The sequence below is a fragment of the Varanus komodoensis genome, unplaced genomic scaffold (assembly GCF_004798865.1).
Source record: "Varanus komodoensis strain SLA01 unplaced genomic scaffold, ASM479886v1 scaffold8, whole genome shotgun sequence".
Classification (NCBI taxonomy): Eukaryota; Metazoa; Chordata; class Lepidosauria; order Squamata; family Varanidae; genus Varanus; species Varanus komodoensis.
Window position 1 is genome coordinate 28,741,493 of NW_025336481.1, and position 17,302 is coordinate 28,758,794.

At 37.1% G+C, this 17,302-nt stretch overlaps 1 protein-coding gene across 2 annotated transcripts in view; it reads left to right on the forward strand.

Moving 5' to 3' along the window:
• Nucleotides 1-17,302, forward strand: part of PPFIA2 (PTPRF interacting protein alpha 2) — a 268,242-nt gene that overhangs the window by 181,023 nt on the left and 69,917 nt on the right. For both annotated transcript variants that reach the window (XM_044455520.1, XM_044455518.1), the window contains exons 6-7: nucleotides 9,730-9,846; nucleotides 16,841-17,062. In XM_044455520.1, coding sequence (XP_044311455.1) covers nucleotides 9,730-9,846; nucleotides 16,841-17,062 — 339 coding nt within the window. The remainder of the gene's footprint in view (nucleotides 1-9,729; nucleotides 9,847-16,840; nucleotides 17,063-17,302) is intronic.

Genomic DNA, 17,302 nt, shown 5'->3' on the forward strand with positions numbered 1-17,302 from the left:
CTTCCTCCCATTGTGGAACTCAAGGTGGCTACATGCAATACCGCCATACAACTTTAGACTACATTTGCACATCTGAAATCTTGCTGAATCAAATTCTGCCTAAGCATGCAAGAGTAATGTTAAATCTCCTCAAAGTCCTTAAATTACTTTCGTGTCACAATCTCTCTTGTTTAAAAAAAGTATTCCTCTAAAGATTGGAAAGTCTCTATAGTCGATCCTTTAGAGAATCTCTTGGAAGAGGCTGCAACTTTCAATGACCCTGTGTGTACATGCATAGCTATTATGTTCCTACTTTTTAAAATGTGGGCTGATACTGGTGTCTCTTGTCTGGTCATCTGGTTCACCTTTAATGTCCAAGGGTTCTTTTCTTCCCTCCACGGTCTATATAAGAATTGGGGGATTAGACATCCTGATAAAGAAGCAACAGTCAGGGGCTACTTTGAGTTAGTAACATACTCACTGATAAGGTTTAAGAAATGGACTAATTATTGGCACCAGCCAAGCTCCCCAGGGCACCACTTGTCCATGAAGTACTTCGCTCTATCAGAAGCACTGCCTGCAGGACTTCTGTGAAGATGAGAACCATCTAGCTCCACTTCAAGCCTCTTGTTGCTTCCTCCTCCTGACCATCCTGTAACTTGGGATGTTATTTGGGCAAATGAGATTACTGTTTGTTGACTGTTTCTGCTGCCTCTCTATGCCCATATCCTGACATTGTCTCCCCCTTCAGATCCCAAGCTGCCCGAGTGGCCATTCTGGCAAGAATCTCTAGTGCAATCTTCTTCACCTAGTCTAACTTTGGTGGTTGTGTCATCCATCTCACTGAAGTTCTCCTGGGCTTCTTTGCTCAACTACAGGCCCTATCACTGCACTGCCTGTTCCCTCGTATTGACACTAATAGCAGAAATATTTGTTCATTTTTATACCATGCATTAGTTGAGGTTTTCTGGGAGATCAATAAAAGTTTAAAACACAGAGACAAGAAAAATTGGCACAAGACAAAACCACAGCAATTGCAACTCTGGCTACAATCAGCAATATACTTACTGATTAATTGAATATATTCTATATCATTTATTTTAACTTTTGACATTTATACTGAGAATATATATATTTAAAGATATAGAATCAAAAAGAAAGTGAATGACTGAACTCAAAAATATAAATAAATGTAAATATTGTAAATAAAACATTTACAGTTAAAAGTTATAAATATAATTATTGTCAAATTTTCTGCCTGAGCAAGGCAGAAGGTCACTTTGGTGTGGACACTTCTTCTCCAATCCAGAAATTAAGAGACTAGTTCTCTCTTCCTCTGGCTTTTCATTTTTCCTCTCCTATTTTGTCAAAATTGTACAGCTCTTCTCTAGTCAGCATTAGCCATAGCACAGCAGTGTGCTAATTTATGGTTACCTTTTAAAATTAGTTTTGAACCATGGTTAAAAGCAACTGTAGTGCTGTTGACTATTGTGTACAATAGATTCTTTGAAATTGGGTTTTATTTCACAGATTGCTAGGAGAAACCTCTTAGAACTCTGAAATGGTGTCTTCTGTGTCTTAAATCACTGGAGATGAAGAAAACTATTTGGAAAAAAAGTGTATGAAAAGGCATTTGAGTCATTGAAAACAATATTCCAAACTAGTTTTTTAAATTATGAAAAGGAATTTCTGCTGCTTTGTTCTCTTAAACACAGCTTGCTCTAGCAATAAAAGCTGCAAGACCATTGTTGCTGCAATGTAGTATCTGCCAGTGGCTGAAAATATTTTGATTGCTTTTTTATAAGCTGAGTACTATATTTATCCACAGCTTACAGTAGACACCCATAGCTTAGAACAACAAATATATGGTAGTTGTGCAACATTAAAGTTTCAACTTTAACCTTGGTAATTTTACCTAATATGGACTTTTCCCCATAGCATTTAATTCTTTCAGCATTATTGCGTCTTTGGCTAACTAAATCAGAATTCTAATAAGAGCCAGAATGCACTTTGTTTAGCTTCCTGTCACACTGAAGCTGCATATGCTAGATTTCAGGTTCTCATTAACACTGCATTAATCTGCATTACAATGATGGAGGAACTAGAGAAAGCAGTTCAAGCTTGTTTGCAAATGCTTTTAATGGGCCAAAGTCAGACATATATAGAGGTGCAGTTCACTGTGCATGTTCCATCATTCCCAGCAAGGGTAGCTATGTATTATTGCCCAGCAAGATGTCCCAGTCACAACCTGTGTAAATCTGAGTTGCAGTCAAATCTGTCAGCCAGTACACATAAAGCTGCACATGTAATTGAGTTCTATCAAGTGTATCAATTTAAGCATCATATTAGTATACTAGAATGACCACAAACCATGAATTGGCATATACTGTCAACCAAAGAGCAAGAGCTAGGGTATGCTTTATTAATGTTTGGCTAAGAGGTTGCCACCCAAAAGCAGTAAGTTTTTTTTCCCTCTTGGTCCTAGCTAAAATGCATAGGCCATCTATCAGCATGTTAGATTTCAGTTCTTCCACATTTATGATGAGCAAATATAAAACATTCCTGCATACTCTTTTTAAAGTACACTAGTTCCAAAAGTCTGCCTTTTAAATTGTGTGTTATCAGGCACACTTTTAAGTGATGCATGCCATGACTAATCAGATTATAAATATGCAAAATCACACCAGAGTACGGAGAATCATTTTTATTTAGAAGACTTGGATGTGATTTATATGTACAACTCAACAATAGAAATCCAGCAAGTAAAGTATGATTTCCATTTATTTTCACTGGGATGTGTTTGCTTTTGTAAACTGCAGTTTACAAAATGGGTGGCAAAATATTTTCAGAATTATATAGCTTTAGGAACAGAAAATTAGCTAGCTTAATTCTATTCTCCTAGGTAATCTATAAGTATATCCAACCATTCTTAAACTTTGGTAGCCTTCTTGGCCACATAGTAAGTTATGTGTGCTTTCTGAAGAATAAGAAGCACAAATTTTGTGATCAGAATGTATGTAAACATTAATTTCAATAGTCTGCTTATCTTACACAATTTATTCTCTCACTTAGATGGAATCTATGAAAATGAATGTGATGATAGGGTAATATAAAGACTCACAATTCAGTGTTATAAATGTGTGCAGTGAAGTGAAAACAGCACATATAGCAATGATTGGAAGCTTCACATGGAATTGTTAGGATTGTCTAATAATTCTTAAAAGTTTTCCTTCAGAACCATGACAGCTAGCTTATTAAAACCTCTTTAGATGGCTCAGACATGCAAGCCAAGCCTCAAAGAATGCAGGAAGGCTGGAAAATTACAGAAACATCCACCTATCTGGATACCCATATGTAAGGAAATCATTAAGATTCTGAGAATGTATAAAATCTAGCCAGACTGCGCCAAAGTCCTTAATCACAGAAAGTATAATTTTAATTACTTCTTTACCTCTTGGGATACAGTTGTGAGGTTCAAAGGTGGCCATAGTGTGGTATTAGGGACTTAAAGCATCTGCAGATAAGTGAAATATAGAAAAGTGTTAATGGTTTAGAAAAGTGTTAATGGTGTTACGTTTTAACTACATTCCAAATTCAAATAATTCTTCTAGGTACATGCAAATTCTTGTTTATATATCATTTGTTCATATATTGTAATATATGGCATCATTTGGCTTTATTTTGTTGTAGCTACAGTACTTCACTAAATTAGCAATATAAGCATTACATATTATAATAATGTGGCCACATAAAACACACCAATAGTACCTGCCAATGAAAATGAGAGAGTGAGCTAGTCATCCTTTATCATGGACAACATTTTTTGCCATCATAATGTCAAAGTTATTTATACACATATTTATAGGCTGCCTATAACTGCTGAGGCCTTTGTAGGCAGTTTACATTAAAGTTCTGCTAAAGTTGTGTGCTAAATAATAAACTTGCTCTGGATAGGAATTCAGTGCAACTTCTTGAATTTTCTCTAAGCATTTATGCATTTTGCAAGCGCTATGGGTTTACCACTCTGTATGATAAACGAAAGATATGTTAAGATATGCAGATATTTCAAATGGTGACATCTTATAATTTTCATGAAAAACCTGCTTGTACATTATGATTGTGGAATTCCCTTACTGGGGAGTTTTGTAAAGCCTGAGCCTAGATGTCTTTTAACTTGTGTCTGATGAGAGCAAGTGTTATGGCAAGCTTTGGCAAATGCTCCTTTGGGATGTGAGTCACACCACTTTTGCTGATTCACATTCTGAAGATGAGTATTTCAGTGGGATGGAGGAACACGAGTTTGCTCCTTAAGGCCACAGGCAGAGTAGGTGGAGGTGATTAGTGCAAGGGCAGATGTGGTGGTGGGCCAGACAGACCCTGGGAATAACATGAAAAAATAGCTAGCAGGAGGGGCCACTGGTACTGGGGGTCCTCCAAAGGATATCATTCCCTCCCTTCAGAGTTGGCAGGCATCAGCACAGGCAGAAGGCCCAGTTAGATGAGAAGCGTGTATAAAAGAGGTATGCTCACTTCCACAGCACTCCTCTCCAAAGATTGGTACATAAATATGCTCATAAGGAGAGTTTTGGGAAGTAATCACTAGATTGGGTGCACCAAGCTGCTTTGTGTATGCTCAAAAACTTGTATGATTTACGTTTAGAAACAATACACAGTGTTTAGCAAAAGGAACAGCCTTTAGTTGGTGACTGTCAGAGGGAGGAAATATGGCTTGCAACAGTATCCAACTTAAAGGTAGATTTTGCATGTTGTGTTTTTTTTCTTCTTCTTAAGATATATTTTAAGAACAAATATGTCTTCAGGATAGAGGAGAGCAGAAAATAAAAGCTCTGAATTCCTCTGCTCAGTAGGTTTTTAGTTGTAGTATTTGTCATATATAATATGAAACTCAGTATAAATAAATTTAAATATCTTTTATCTATTTGTATACTTTTTGTCAAAGAGATTACATTTTCAGAGCAAAATAATTGGTGGTGTTTGTTTCCTCACCTTTTTCTATGGGCTGAAGGCAGTAGTTATATGCCTGTTCTATTACTCTTTTGAACAAGGACTGGATCTACACTAGGCTTTAACTGTAGTTCCAAATAATTCCCATGGCAGGTGAAACTGCTTGTTGTCTGTCCTTGCCACATTGTCTCTCCCTTTTTATTCCAGAATGCTCATGATTTGCTTTATTTCAGCTGTTCTCCTTCTTGCACTTTAGTTGGGATGTATGCCTGCTGCTGTCCATGCCTTCCCTGTGGGGCTCGGCCAGCAGAAGGGCCCCATAAGGGTTTGGGGTCTGCAAAGTACAGCAGCAACTCAAAGGCCATTCAGTTGCCTCCCTGATTCCCTCCCCACAGCTTAGAATAATAGAATAGTAGAGTTGGAAGGGGCCATGAAGGCCATCGAGTCCAACTCCCTGCTGTTGCAGGATACCGTGTTACAGCATCCCACTCAGATGGCTGCCCAGTTTCTTTTTGAAAGCCCACCAACTGCTCTTTCTAGTTTGTGAATGCACTCTCCCCAAAGACTGTGCAAAGAATGCATGTCTATTCAGAATTAACTCACATTATCTTCCACATCTAAATCCCACCAACTTCAGTGGAACTAACTTAGAAGGAAGTCTGCACTGGAGGGAGTGATGCTTGCGTGTGGGTGGAGGGAAGGAGGTGTTGGTCTTACTGGTTTCAAAAAACAGGCAGGCGTAAACACATGGAATAGGAGGAGCTTCATCTGCCCATATTCACATCTTTGCGCCCACACACAGCTAATTGAGCTAAAAGCAAACACAAAAACAAAGGGCACTTAAGGGGACATTTCCCTGCATACATTACATATCCAATTCTTCATGGCATGTTCTCAAGTAATGACAAATGTCATCAAGAAAGCAACACCTGCTATTAGTGCATGCGTGTGTGTGAGGGACATGAGGGGAAAACAGCACAAAAACTATGGATATCCCACAACAAGCTGTGCCATGTGCACAAGGAGTAAAGAATGTTGTTTTCAATGAGCTCTTAATGAAATTAGGTTAGGTGTATTTCTAGCCAATGTGTGTTGAGGTTTTTATTAACTCAATTGTAAACAGTTATGTAAAAAGATAGCAAAAGTCATGTTTTACTTGCTTTATTGGACAAGAAATGTTTTTGATTATTAAAATGTTGCAGCCCAACACACAAAGGATTTAAAAACCCTATATGCCCTCTCTTGCATTCATGTGTAAAAATTGCATTGTGTAAAGCGTTGTCCTGATCCTGTGGGAGAACAAAGCCAGTCCGCCTAAAATGCCTCCACCATCCAGTTGACTGGAAAGGGGTGTGGGACATTTTATTTAGCATGTGCATCTGAGTAGAAGGAATTCATGCTAAAAAGGAAGTCAGATTATGAGAATTGTTAACAACAAATAATAATTTCCCACCAAACTCCTAATGGGATGTTGAACAACTGTATACACATGTTCAAAGTGCCATAGCTCATCAAGAAAACAAACGGAGTGGCTAAGAGTGGAAAGGATTTGTCAGTGGAGGGCAAAAACAAGCAGAAAACTTCTGCTGCATTGGTTTTAAATCACAAATCCACATAACATCTGCTTATAAACAGGTATAAATGTTTTCCTCAAACAGAAATTGGTTGCACTTAATGAGAGGGAGAATCGAGTGCTTTTTTCCCCCAAACTACAAGTCTTTTAAAATGTTAGAAACAGCTGACAACCTCTAAGAATAGACTGTGACCTCTTTACATTTTCTTTTATTATACTGTTAATTAAATTTTACCCTGTTATTACTTACTAGTCAACTGATTTAATTGGAAACAAATTTCAGTCAAGATAACTAGGCTGACATAATTTAATACAATGCTGACAGATGGTTTTAAATATAACTTAAATGAAAGGAACATTAAGAAACGGCAGTAGGGAAAAATAATGTAAGCGGCTTTTGTTTGTTTTTTGTTTTTAACTTAATGTGGAAGAACTGGCTTTTTACCATATATAAAAGACAAATGTGTTTGTTGGCATGCATGCTTTTAGTAAATCAACTGCACTTTATAATTATTTGCATTCCTAGGTTATAATGTGTTTTATTTTTGTTCCATAAAGCAAATGTGTGGATGTTTTATTATATTTTATTATTACGGAATGATTTATTATAATGTAGAAAAATGGAAGGTGCTAAATAAATTCCATTAAAAAGAAAAAATACCAAAGAAAAGAGAACATGAAAACAGCATAGAGACTAGGCTTCTCTTCCAGTTCTTTGGAAAAAGAGTGACTTGGGCCTGAACTACGCATTGGTTCAGAGCTTGGTGTTCCGAGCAAGAGCTAATTTTCTTCTGGTAAAGATGCTGCTCAGCCCCATGATTTAGAACAGTGCTATGCTGTGGAGCTTGGAGGGTGTCTGCTCTCTTTTAATAGGGCCATAGCTGCAGGCTCTTCTGAATTGCAGTGAGTCATCAAAGGGAAATGTGCCCATCCTGCCTCATGTGGTTAATAGCACCTATGGAAATTTCTGCTGAAAGCTGAAATTGAACTGTAATGACAATTGCTGAACTGGGCACACTTAGAAGGGATTTAGACAAATGGCAAATAAGGTTATCAATGGCTACTGGCTTCCTGTGTATTACTTCCACAATCAGAGGCAATATGCCTCTGTATGCCAATTGCTAGGGACTACGAGTGTGGTGGTGCTTTTACTCTCATGTCCTGCTCTCAGGGCACCTGACTGGCCACTGTGTGAACAGAATGATTAACTAATGACTAACTTTTGGTCCAATCCAGCCTGGCTTTTGCTATGTTCTTTTAAATATTTAGAAAGAAATTTGCATTATAGCTCTTTTCTCTCATCCTTTGGGTAATGTCACCTTCCTAGATTTGAAGTACCTTCTATACAGCTATTCTTGAAGTGTGAAAATCTCTTACAAGTTCACTTTCTTGCAAGGGGTAACCTTGTGGGAAAATATTTGCCTTAGTGTGAGTAAAGAACATCTTTATTTTTATTGTTGAGAAAGTATTGGCATCCCAAGGCTGATGGGAAAACAAATTTTCAGAGAGGAGGTGGTCATCCAGCACAAATAGTCATTTCTGAGTAAAAATGGGCACAATGTAAATAAATTCAAGCAGGTAGGACAGGACATTAGCAGAAGAGAAGGTTATAATTGTATTTTAAGTATGAATGAAAACATTAGTTACACAGTAAACCAGACTGCATAATTCAACTGATTACTGTTGAACTGTCTAATTTAGATTATGCTAGAATGAGTAACTTAAAATTCTTCTTCTAGGCCCTCTGTCTTTGTATCCCATTTCTATTTCACCACAAGGTGCTAAAAGAATGATATGTACTTCAGGTGTAAAATGGATGTGGACATTTTCCTATGTTTTTGGAGAGGAAGTAATTTCTGTTTTAGAACAAATGTAATTAATCTTTGTGCATGAGTGTATGCAGGCTTCTTGCTACCAAGTTCAGAATTAAGTATCTACTGAAATTAGAGTAGAAGTCTCTGTCAAACATTATGGATATGCTACCAAGTCTCCTTTCTTTTGATTATAGCTATTATTTCTACAACCTCCATCAACTGATTCTTAGAAATGTGATATGGCATATTTGACTTCCATCCTCTTGCTTGCTTGCTTGCTTTCTGCAATTAATTCTTTGAGCTGGGAAATAGTTGTGTATATTGACATTATATGCATCATTGCTCTTGGAACTTAGTTCTTACAAAAACAACTAAGAATTCATCCATCTGGCGTATATTGCAATGTGAAGTCTCAGTTTTCTACTGTTCTCATTGCAGTCTCTGGAAAGACTTCTGTAATAACAATGAAAGCAGTGATTTATTATAATTCAAATTGGACTCTCTGTCATGTGCTCTTTACCGCATTAATATTTCCTATGGGAAAATATTTTCCATGTTTCTTATGGAAAATATTTTCCATGTTTCTTATGGAAAAATAGACAAACATATAAGGAACTGTATTACACTTAATATGTAAATTATACATTTCAGGGGCATTGCAACTACCACTAGCTGACAACTTCCCCTTCCTCATTTCCCAGAAAAGGCTGAGTTAAAGCAGGAAGTGCAATGTGATGTGAGATGTCATGTTTGGTGTTTCCATGCTTCCACTCGGCATCCACCCAGGAAATTCTGATTATGTTACATTTCACATCTTGTTTTACTGAATGTTGCTCAGGAGTGACGACTTCAGAGAGATTCCTGTAATGCCTACTGTCCATTTACTCAAAGAAACACCTTCTTTTACTGCTTTTGGTTCTCTAGTTTCTGTGCTAAGTCTTCCTAGTTGCATATTGAAAACTATAGATTTTTTTGGGTAATAGGAGTCCTGTACGATAGAATGTTTATCTCTATCCAATGAAAGCTTTTGTATAATTTGCACTAAATGGGCTTGTCAGACTTGATGTCCATGAGACCAAATTAGTTCAATATAACACTTTTTTCTGCCTTACAAAAATAAATTATGATGTTGAAATGGATCTTTGATGTGTGCTTTGCATTCTTCAATATTGTTACTATATTGCATTTCTGTCCTGCCTTTTTCCTCTTGTGAAGAACCAAAGGCAACTAACATAGTTCCATTTTCTTCTTACAATAACAATCATGTTGATATTGTGTTTCATGGCCAAGTGGGAAGTAGAACACTGGTTATACAATGATTTGGTACTGAATATATGAAAATCTTTGCTATGTACTATTTGTTTTGGCATTCATCTTGTATTCTTAACTCTTTTTTAGATTATAGCTTTACGGGAACAAAATGCACACATTCAAAGGAAAATGGCAACAGGGGAAGGCCCTACTGACTCAGAGCATATCAAAGGCATGGAACCTGGTCAAAAAGTTCATGAAAAGGTATAAATCACAGCTTTCTTTGAGGGTCATCTTGACTGTGGCATAGTGATTCTGTTTCTGTTTTCTGGGATAAACATAACATGACTATGAGGAATGCTGGGGACACAGCTGCAAAGTGCTCCCCTAACCCTTTGAGCTGATGACAGGCAACTTTGACCCATCTTATACAGTATGCCCTTATGCCCTTTTGCATAGATATGAAGCTGTGTTCCTGTTCCTAACAAATCAATGGCAAAGAAGCAGCGTCCTGTACCAAGCTAAAGAAATGTTATACGTCAATAAACTTCACAGCCACATTAAACTAATTTGTTATTATTTAGATGCTACACAAAACAGGATTTCCAAAATCGAATGGCCTATTTCTGTAATCCAAATATCTCTCCATGAGAGTTTATCACCACTGAAACATGCTCATCATGTTGCTTATTTTTTATACATTACATTTCTGAGTATGTACATGAAGGTGCTGTTGTATTGTAAGGAAATATGAGTAGTTAATGAAAGCACAAGACATAACAATGATGGCAGTAAAGACTAGTATGGGTACAAATCTTACATGAAGTACTAAAGGCAGAGACTTCTTGGGTAGTAAGTGAGGATTGATTGGCCTAATGTGTCCTGTAATATGAGAACAGGGGTTAGAACTGGGATTTAACATCCTGGTCTAGTGTATTTTCCCTTTCCTCCTTTTAATGTAAATCTTAGGAAGAGGCCAAGGAATAGGGTGGGATACCAGTAAAATTGAGTAAGTACACTAATTTCCAGTACCTTGACTTACCCAACAGCAAAACTCCAACCCGATGTGCATTGACTTGAGGATGAATCCCACTGAGCCAGAAGAGTTTAACGAGTGGGAAAGCACTCGGTGCACTACTTGCCTTTCCACTTGGGCTTGGTCATAGTTTCTCATCTGACATTACAAGAGGAACACATTTCTAGTGTTTTGTTTAGCATGAGATGTTTATTTCCTCTTTTTCTTCTCTTAACCAATATTATTGTCTTCAGTGTTTTCACACCATAAACTTCAGCCAAACCCCAAATAAAAAAACAAAAGTCATCAGGTTGCTGGCATTGGTAGAACTTCTGCTTAAATCTCTAAATGTCATTTGCTATAATGCATGAAGAATTCTGACAATAATTTGATTTCTAATGAACAAAATGTAATAATTCAACAAGAAATCATGTTTTCCAAAGTTATATTAGTGTTAGAATGCTGTTATTAGTGTTCATATTTCTAGATGTACATCTCTGTGCACAGAGAGCTATTTCCTTTAAAACTTTTAGATATATGTGCAAAGTGATTCTAGAAGCTGGCTTGTATAGGTGGGTCTTAAAATAGAATTTAGAGGAAGATATGCTCTCCATTGCATCATGAATGTGCCATGTTATGTATACTAGATACCATTTGTATGTTTCTGATTGCTGGAGTGCACAATCTAGTATATGTCATCTCTTCAGACAGAGAAAAATAAGAATTAGTGTGAACAGCCTGCTCTGGATCCAAGGTTGTCCCCATCTATTTTGAAAGAGAATGAGGAAAATATCATGGGTCGGTGCATGGAGACTGTAGGTAATAGCCGAAGGTGTTATGCAGATATACCTTAAACAATTCAAAACTGTGTGTGTGTGTGTGTGTGTGTGTGTGTGTGTGTGTGTGTGTGTGTGAGAGAGAGAGAGAGAGAGAGAGAGAGAGAGAGAGAGAGAGAGAGAGAGAACTCTATCTAGAATATATTCCAGATGTATTTCAGGAAAAAACACTTGTCTCTCAGTGATTGATAAGAAATTTAATCACAAATAAATCTGAAAGAGAGTATAAATTGCCCTAACTGTATTTCATCTGATGAAGCTATCAAAGGCAAAGTGTAATGTAATTATTTTTTAGGGGTTTATCATCTTGGTAGTTTCTACCTCATTTTCTAACTTTCTAGTAGCACTTCAGATGTCCCTTGCTTTGTAGATAATTTAAAGGGCAACTGTGGAATTTGTTTGGTTTAATATCAAATTTGTTCAAATTGATTGTCTACATATTTCAAAGCAAGTAAATTACTGACTTCTTTTCAGCTTTTGCGTTTTTTCTTAAATAGCGGCACAATACAATAAGTGAAAATAGAGGCAAAGCACTGTGGAGTCTTCCTCTGAAAGGGTCATATAGGGAGCTATTGCTGACCTTCAGAGGTCGATTATAACTTGGAGAAAATTTGCTTCAAGGAACTGATGCTATAATTTTGTGGTTTATTAATTTTTATGCTTGATGTATGGAACATAGTTAAGTCATGATTCTTGGCCTCAAAGGCTTCACATTCTAAATTAGAAAATTAATATAATCCTAGTCCAAAATGCAGCTGTTCGTAACAATATGGTTTATTCTACAAAGCAATGCAGATACTGTATTCACTTTCAAGTGCTTTACTTCAATCCATGGATAATTATTGAGAGATTTTGCTGAAGAATGATGTGTATGGAATTTGATCATAACATCTGCTTGTTTGGCACATAAGAAGGGCAAAAGGATTTACAGGGAATGGAAAACGGACAAAGGGAGAGGTAAGGGGTTGGAAGCAAAATAGGGGAAGGGGAGGGTGAAGCAGATTGAAAGTTGTTAGAAAAGCTGCATGTCGAATGGTGAAGTATCCTAAGTAAAAATGGAAATGGTCGACAAGACCACATGCCAACTGTATGGGAATAACGTAGGGGTGAGTGCAGCTATACAGAGGTGTACCTTGTGAGTCATAGGCAAGGAATAAATGGAATGTGGTCAGCTAAGATATTTTTAAGCTTCACATGTCAACTGTGGAGACTAGAATGTCTCTTGGAATCTTTTCATATAAGGCAGATTGTCATCAGTAGCTTTAATATGGAAATCCACCCAAATTGGTGTCCTGAACAAGATAAAATGGTATTTTATTTTATTGTTCTGTTGGTCACCTCTACTGTTTTTTTTAATCTGTTAGTCAGCTGAAACTTTTGAATCAGGGAGCACAATACTTGAGAAGAATAGGCACGCAGCTTGATTGTGTAATAGTCCAGAGAACAGGCAGCATAGCTTTATGTGCTGGCTGTAGCTCTGAAAACAGTTGGCAATCTGTACAAAACTTAAATGTTCATTAAACTGGGGGAGTAGAAGAGGCTGTGTGTGTGTGAGTGTGTGTGTGTGTGTTAATTTCAGGATTATGGACTGGTGGCAGGTGCATAAACACAGTGTCTCTTGATATGTAGGTCATTTGCAAGTTTTATGATACAAAAATGTTAGCAAGGCCATATAGGAAACCATTTAAAAGACAGGAAAGCAAATATGTCTCTAGAACGATACACGCAATGTGCAGCCCAGTATGCACTTAACTCCCACTATATTCAGTAGTTTTTTGCAAGTTACTATGCATAGAATTGCAGCTTTGACATTGGGCATACTGGCTTTACTGAAGATTACTTAAGTAACAATACAAGATTATTAAAGTATAAATAGCTTTACATAATCAAATTTAAAAATAAGTTATTTGCAAGCAACTGCAGAGAGATCAGACAGATAACACAAGAGGCATATCAACACTTTACCTCCATCAATATCTCCCCGCCTCCCCATACATCGCTAATGTCTACTTTCTAGCCCCAACAGCATGTGGAGTTTTTAATGCTGCACTCATTCATTTTGATAGGGGACTTGGGTTGCAAAGAAAATTTTAGCTCTGTGCTCCCATATGTTTACCCTCCATTTAATTACTGATACATGGTCTATGCAAACGCCAGATTGTGGTCGCTGCTGTGCCTTTGATCCAGAGAGAGAAAAAAACCAACAACTCATTATTTGTACTGCTTTCCATTTCATGATACTTAGAAAAGAAAGTCTTGGCTGTGGTCTTGCTTTCTCTTTCTTACAAACTACTGGCTACTATAGTTCTGTATTTGTTGTTTTGTCTGAAGTTCTTCCTCAGTTAATATCCATTTCCCTCTGTAACACTTGTTACTCTGAATACTTCTGAATGTTTTTCTCATGGCATGCCTTCTTTGTTATAACTAAGATCATCTCTTGATTTCAAATTTTCTTAAATACATGTTCATCTTTCTCTTCTTGCTCCTCCTGGCTTTGGAAAGCTATCCATACTTTTTCTCCTTAACAAATTTGCTGTGCTTTTGTCACATAGGTGCTGGTTTTAGTACTCCACCACTCTCTTTTCCTTTTCATTTTCCAAGATAACTTACAAAGAAAAGTCATGTCATTCAGACATACCGAAATGTTGGTTCATAACATGATAAAAGTTGCTTACTTGTAGTTTTCTCTTTCCCTTTTCAGAAATATTTGACCAGTGTGATAACTTGTATAGAGTAGGAGGATCAGAAGCCTACAGCTCTTAAATGACTGATCTCCTTAACACAGTTCATGCATTGAATTAACTGCTGACTTTTTTGCATGTTATGAGAACCTAGCTTTTTAAAAAAGCCATTTGGATTGGTTAGGAAGTAGCAGGGTTTTTTTTTTTTAAGTGATTGAGCACAGTAGGTATGCATGCTTGGATGCCAAATTATTAAAGGAAATAAATGCATGCCTTGGATATTTAAATTCTTAATTTAGGAAAGCTAGTACTATGTAATCAAGTTTCAACTGAGTTTTATGACCACTTAATTAACTGATTTACAAGGCTCAGCACATCCCAGAAAAATAAAATGTAGGCTGTTTGGGGCTTCCGGATTAGCAAGGCATTGGTCTATAGGAACTGCTTGGTTTCAGCTACCTATAAACCTTGTGGCCAACATTAGTACATAAGTGGAACCTTAGAAAATAGCTCCTGCAGGCCGGAACACCTCTGTGCTGAAACCTAAAGGCAATTGATCAGCTCTACCCACACTGACTTAGAAGTAGAACCCCATTTAAAAAGGAAATCAGTATGGGCTGTAGTCATGTGCACCAACAGATCCATGTGCCTGGCCCCCTAAAACAGAGTATTGGGAATATGTTCTAGTTAGAAGTGGTAAGATGCCCACCGATTGTTTGTTTAGTATATTGGATATTCAAACAGGACTGAGTATACTTTATACTAAGATGTATTATCTGATGTTTTCTTTACATGCCATGGATGAAGGAGAAGCAGGGGTGACAGGAAATGCCTCACACTTCTCCATCCATACTTCCTTCATGCCTGAAATAGGCTTTCTAAAATGCACAACACTAATTTTGGACCCGATAAAGAGGCCTATCACCAGGAAGTGCAAGGTGATTGTGCAGATGTGACCCATCCAAATTCATGATTTGCATAACACTATTAACAATGCTGGTTGCAGGTGAAGAGTATGGTAATTCAACACATCTGGAGGCCCCAGTTTGTGGGAACTTGCTGATAAGGTCTTGTTCCTGGTATCTGATAGTCTATTGATGTTCTGTATTTTGTATAGAGTTACAAGTGCAATTCCTCAAATCTATTGAAATTGACAGCAGTACTGATGTAGTATGTATATGACCTGACTAAAACAGTGTTAGTCATAAGCTGTATCGGGGATCAAGTGGAATTCTTGAGTGAAGTGAAATAATCATGCAAGTCTTTAGACACATGCATCTTACTGTTGTTTTTCACCATACTTGGCTAACTGCTTTTCACCATCCTCACATATTATCACCAGGGAAATGTTTTCATGGAAATCACAGTGGCAGCCTCTATAAGTGTAATACCTTCAGAATATAGAAATACTTTCTCACAGAAGCTGCCACTATGAATTTCTAACTAGACTTAGTAAACCACTCATGTAAGCAATGACTTGTGAAAATGGATATAATGCATGAACCAATGCCAAGATGTAAAATCAAAGGATAGTAGTTCATCTGCAGCAGTTATGTTCCACAGTAATAGCCCTCTGAGGATAGGTGGGGCATTATTATATTTACATGCTAATTCAGCATAGCTCAATGCTGTAGTTCACATAATGGAATTCTGGTGCTTCATTGTTTAACCTAATGAGTATCAAACTCTAGGGTAAAATAGTTGTCTATAGTAATAATACATAGGTGACCTAGCACACTTAATAGATTGTTATTTGTGAGGTGTGGAAGATTAAGCTGTCTTTAATATGACTGTAAATGCATGTATATACATCTATATTTACAAATAATGTTAAGATAAATTGTTACAGAAATTTACAGCAAATAATAATGCTGTGCACTTTTCTTTCCTTGCCATTCATTCATCCATCGCAATTACCTATAAAACTACCAAACTGGCAAGGCAAAACACAGCAAATTTGTAGGCATGGGTGCTAAGATTTGGAGGCAATTCTCAAATGAGTTTTCTAGATTCTCTACAGTATTGAGAATGTGTCTTTCTCTGCAACAGAGGAAGGTGCTGAGTCTGAATCATACTTGTTGATGTTTCCCTTTTATAAGAGGACCGAAAGCAAGAGAGACTAGATTTCCATTTTTTTTGTTTTGCATGCCACATCAGTGTTTTGCTTCTCCTGTATCCTAGGGCTTATATAAATCAAGCAAGGTTTATAACATAGATGGGCTACCATCTGTTTCATAATAAACATTTGGAGTGTGGTGATCGTGCACTTTTGTACCTGGGCATGATCTTTGCCAGAGAGAGTAATACATCACTGCACATCTCCCTTCCCAAACAATTGGAGCAGGAGCATGTGACGTGGTCAGTTCCCAAGTTTCTTGTTATGTCTTTTCACAACAGGACACTTTGAAAAGGTGCTGGGGAAAACCTGAGCAAAAGTTGTTCCTCCTCCAATCCTTCAGGTGTGACAAAAGAGCAAACGTTGCAGACAATGGACTTTGAAAATAGTTGTCTATATTACTGTTTATTTTAAATTTGCTTGGGTTTGTTAGGAGTGCTGCTGTTTAGACCCTTATCAAAATGTACATGATCAACAATTTATTTTGTTTAACTAATGTAGAAGTTGGGATAATGGATTTATGGCCACTCTATATTTCATAAACCTCCTTGTCCCTTTCCTTAAGCAGCTGGATATTACTCGTTTAATGTTAGCGTTGTTGGTTTTACAGCGGCTGTCAAATGGCTCTATAGACTCAAATGATGAAACCAGCCAGTTGGTGGAACTGCAGGAACTCCTTGAGAAGCAAAATTATGAAATGGCTCAGATGAAGGACCGTTTGGCTGCACTGTCTGCAAGAATTGGAGAAGTAGAGCAAGATGCTGAGACAGCCAGGAAAGACCTTATTAAAACCGAAGAACTGAACACCAAATATCAGAGAGACATTCGAGAGGTAAAAAATTCATAGCATCTTCATTTGTGTGTCCATCCATCCACTGACTGACTATAAAGCCATTATGTGTCATTGGCCCAAAGATCTAGAAAACTATTTTTTGTGTACTTAGTGAAATGTAGTCCTTGTACTACATATACAGTCAATTGGAAAAATATTTTTAAAGGTATTTTCTTTACAATTCAATGTCTGTGCCAAATTAAGACTTTTTACCTACATACAACATGGATGAACATGCTA